The 5,016-nt window shown below is 37.1% G+C and overlaps 1 protein-coding gene across 1 annotated transcript; it reads left to right on the top strand.

Moving 5' to 3' along the window:
• The first annotated feature begins 1,166 nt into the window (after positions 1–1,166).
• On the top strand, positions 1,167–5,016 carry LOC123192215 (phenylalanine ammonia-lyase-like). Its single transcript, XM_044604688.1, has 2 exons — positions 1,167–1,693; positions 3,032–5,016. The coding sequence occupies exons 1-2, from the start codon at positions 1,320–1,322 to the stop codon at positions 4,779–4,781; spliced, it is 2,124 nt and encodes a 707-aa protein (XP_044460623.1). The 5' UTR covers positions 1,167–1,319; the 3' UTR covers positions 4,782–5,016.

Here is a 5,016-nt window from a genome sequence, read left to right as displayed (position 1 = left end):
GAGTTTGGTTATACACGTTAAGTGACAAAACCTTCATGATGTGAGTTATAATCTATATATCGAATGTCAACACATTTATCTACTCAACATGAGTTATATTTTATATGTTGGGAGCTGACATTGCCAGAACATGAGTTATGTTCTACATGTAAAGGGACAATGTCTTTATGATGTAAGTTGTGGATCTCGTTTAGTTGGAATGAGAGATAATTGTATGAGAAAATAGGTTTCCTTATAAAGATTAGTCGATAAACGAGGACTAGAGTCCTTGGTTGTGTTTTCATTCCAACATAAGTTGTTAGTCCACAAAGGGACATACATCGAGGTTTAATGTTTTCCTACATGAGTTAATGGTTGCACTATAAATGTTATTATAATTATGATGTGAGTTGTTGTGTACATATTGTTGATTGAATTTATCATGACATGAGTTACATTTGCCACATTGGTAGTTGATATTGTCAGGATGCGAGTTATGGTTTGCATATCCTTGATTAGCAACATCACAATATGAGTTATGTTCTTTATATTGCAAATTGGTTGCAACATCATTATATGAGTTATATTCTTCATATCGTGGATTGACCTACCATATCATGAGTTGCCCACTCAACATGAGCAAGCTTCTACATGTTGGGAGTTGTACACAAGGAGTTACATCTTTGAAGGAAATAACTAGTCCATGACATGATATATGTTGAGTAAAAATTTGGGTAAAATGCCTAAAGGTACATTGTTGCAATCTTTATTAGTAGTCCTTGGAGTGGAGTAGAAAGCTCGTGGTATGACACACCTTAGAGGGGATTGTATTTCCTTTGGTCAAAAACACTTTATGGGTACCTTGATCAATGACAATAAGAGATAGTTATGTGATAAGTTTGAGATCTTATAACAATGAATGGTTAAAAGGGGTTTGTAGCCCTTAATGTTGATACTAAAATAATATTATTTTATAATTAGATAAGTGTATTAATGATATGGATTAGACCACCAATCACCATTTTGCCACGTGTCAAAATCTTCCCCGTTCCAATCTCATAAAAATCCAACGGTCACGTGCAACTTTCAATCAACCCGTCGGCCAATCCACCAAACACTCAATGTGCCTCTATTTAAAGCCCTCGCTTTCGGTTAACCCAACTAAGAAATTTTCACAACTTACTCCTGAAGATTTCCTTCACAACAAGACAATTTTTGCTTTCTTTCTTTCCAAAAACACTCAAAACTGCAACGTTTTATATATACTCTCTTATGCACTAACACCATATATAATCTTTTGAAAGCAAGATTTTCCCATTCATTTTCTTTTCTGCCAAACAATGGAGTTCTGTCACGACAATCGCAATGGAGGCTTGTGCACGAGCGACCCGTTGAATTGGAACTTCGCGGCGGAGTCACTGAAAGGGAGCCACCTCGATGAAGTTAAACGCATGGTTGAGGAGTTCAGAAAGCCGGTGGTGAAGCTCGGGGGGGAGACGTTGACGATAGGTCAAGTGACTGCGATTGCGAGTCATGATTCTGGCGTCAGGGTGGAGCTCTCGGAGACGGCGAGGGCCGGCGTCCAGGCCAGCAGCGACTGGGTGATGGAGAGCATGAAGAATGGGACGGATAGTTATGGAGTGACCACTGGCTTTGGTGCGACGTCGCATAGGAGAACGAAGCAAGGTGGCGCCCTGCAGAACGAGCTCATAAGGTAATTAAGAAATATTAATTAAATTAATTGATGAAATTAAGGTTATTTATTTCGTGTAATTAGGAGTAAATTAGGTGGTTTCTTAGTGACCTGCGAGTCTAATTCTAGGTGAATTAGGAGGCCCACATTTAATAACTTTTTTTTAATAGCCAAAAAATACAGGTAGGAGACAAATGCATTTACCTCTAAATTTTCTTTTATTTGAAAAGTATAATTATGTATACAAATAATAAGTATAAAATTATGTATAAATAATTATATGTTTTTAAAATATAAGTATTGTTATTATTTTTAAGCTAATAGGTTAAATTTTAAAGTAGTGTAATATGTACAATTTTATATATAAATAATAATAAATTATTATGTGATTAAATAATTAAAAATAAAAAATAAAATAATATCTGATCATATAATGATATATCATTATTTATATACAAAAGTTATCAGTAAAATTTTATCATAAATTTTATATGTATTTTTGGTAGGAAAATAGGGATGATTCAAATGACCATTAAATATTTCTTACTAAATTTAAGTTTTTGTGCTAATAAAGAAATTGAAGGAAAATGAAAATTCCCTTAAATGGGGATTAGATTACTAAAACGGGTTGCCCTAGGTTTGTAGAAAAAGGCAAATTTATGGCCTGTTTGAAAATTTCTACCTAGTGAAGTTGTTCACTACAAGTTTCAACATTTCTGTTTGGACAGAGAAAGTGACAAAGAATAAATAAAAATATAAACCCATAATTAGCTGGCCTACCTTAAAATCTTTTAATTTTTTGTTGCTTTCTCAAAATTAGGTGCACCATATCATTTAGGTATAGGGGAAAAAGAGATTGAGTAATGCTAATTACACTTAATTTTGAATATTTAATTAAATAATTAAGTGATACATTATTATGTGATTGAATATTATTTTATTTTTAATTTAAAATTATTTAATTATATGATGATATATCATTTAAATATCAAAATGAATACTTAAAAGTGGATACTTATCGTTTTATTAAAAGAAATTTATTGCTTATCCCAAAACTATCTGTTTATTTATAAGAATTCCATATAAAACATTTTATTTTTGTGCTTGAAAAGGACATGTTCATGCTCAACACAACACATAGTAAAATTCTTTATTTTTCAATTAGGCCGGCTGAGACCAGGACCAGGTCCTTTCAGTGGGCCGTCCAGTCCCAACATACCAAAAAAATTATTCCAGGTCCTGGAAATTTGGTTTACCCTGTAAATGTCACCATACACGAAAAAACATTCCATGAACTAGAAATTTGGTGGATTTATGTACATTTTTACTCATGTAGTTTGTAAAATTTTGTTTTTTCAGGTTCTTGAATGCTGGAATTTTCGGCAGTGGTACAGAATCCTGCCACACGTTGCCTCATTCTGCTACAAGAGCGGCGATGTTGGTCAGGATCAACACCCTGTTACAAGGATACTCAGGCATCAGGTTTGATATCCTGGAAGCCATCACCAAGTTCCTTAACCATAATATCACCCCTTGCTTGCCACTCCGGGGCACAATTACTGCATCGGGCGACCTGGTTCCATTATCCTACATTGTGGGGCTCTTGACAGGCAGGCCCAATTCGAAGGCGGTAGGGCCCAACGGGCAAGTCCTGAACGCCAGTGCAGCCTTCCAACTGGCTGGTATCAGTAGTGGATTCTTTGAGTTGCAACCTAAAGAAGGTCTTGCACTAGTGAATGGCACAGCAGTTGGTTCCGGCTTAGCTTCAACGGTTCTTTTCGAGGCTAACATACTTGCAATTCTGTCAGAAGTTTTATCAGCAATTTTTGCAGAAGTTATGAATGGAAAACCTGGGTTTACTGACCACTTGACACATAAATTGAAGCACCATCCAGGCCAAATTGAAGCCGCAGCTATCATGGAGCACATTTTAGCTGGTAGCGGCTATGTTAAAGCAGCTCAAAAGTTGCACGAAATTGATCCTCTTCAGAAGCCGAAACCAGACAGATATGCTCTTAGAACATCTCCTCAATGGCTAGGCCCTCAGATTGAAGTGATCCGTGCAGCAACCAAAATGATTGAGAGGGAGATAAACTCTGTGAACGACAACCCATTGATTGATGTTGCAAGGAGTAAGGCGTTGCACGGAGGCAATTTCCAGGGGACCCCAATTGGTGTTTCCATGGACAACACACGTCTCGCCATTGCTTCCATTGGTAAACTCATGTTTGCACAATTCTCCGAGCTGGTTAATGACTTTTACAACAATGGATTGCCTTCGAACCTTTCTGGGGGTCGCAATCCAAGTTTAGATTATGGATTCAAGGGTGCTGAAATCGCCATGGCATCTTACTGCTCTGAACTTCAATTCCTTGCTAATCCTGTCACCAATCATGTCCAGAGCGCCGAGCAACACAACCAAGATGTGAACTCTTTAGGCCTCATTTCTTCAAGAAAAACAGCTGAAGCTGTTGACATATTGAAGCTCATGTCCTCTACATACTTGGTTGCTCTATGCCAGGCCATTGACTTGAGGCATTTGGAGGAGAACTTAAAGAACACTGTGAAGAACACAGTAAGTCAAGTGGCCAAGAGAGTCCTGACAATGGCATTCACTGGTGAACTTCACCCATCAAGATTCGGCGAAAAAGACTTGATCAAAGTTGTCGACAGGGAATACGTTTTCGCATACATAGATGACCCCTGCAGCGCAACCTATCCATTGATGCAAAAATTAAGGCAAGTTCTGGTCGAACATGCCATGGCCAACGGAGAGAGAGAGAAAAAATCAAGCACTTCAATTTTCCAGAAAATTGGAGCCTTTGAGGAGGAACTAAAAACCCTGCTTCCCAAGGAAGTCGAAAGCACAAGAATCGAAATCGAGAATGGAAATGCCGCTGTTCCAAACAAGATAAAGGAATGCAGGTCCTATCCATTATACAAATTCGTGAGAGAAGAACTTGGAACAAGTTTCCTAACTGGTGAGAAAGTAAAGTCCCCAGGTGAGGAGTTTGACAAAGTTTTCTCGGCAATCTGTGCAGGAAAGTTGATTGATCCAATGATGGAATGTTTAAAGGAGTGGAATGGAGCTCCTCTTCCTCTATGCTAGGATGTGTTCACTACACAATAAGGATAATGTTTTTTTTTTTTTTTTTTCATGTGCTTATGGGTTTAACTACACCTTGATTTGTGCTTGGAAAATTAAAATATCCCTCTTAAGCCAAGCCCAACTGTAACGCCTTCCTTTTTTTTAATATTGTTTTGGTATATGTTTCAACAAACAAATGTAATGTTGATAAGAAGTAATAGTGTTTCAATTCATCCATTTAGTTTTTTCTCTTCAA

This window comes from Mangifera indica, chromosome 12, assembly GCF_011075055.1.
Source record: "Mangifera indica cultivar Alphonso chromosome 12, CATAS_Mindica_2.1, whole genome shotgun sequence".
NCBI classification, from domain to species: domain Eukaryota; kingdom Viridiplantae; phylum Streptophyta; class Magnoliopsida; order Sapindales; family Anacardiaceae; genus Mangifera; species Mangifera indica.
This window is presented reverse-complemented; position numbering and strand designations above follow the sequence as displayed.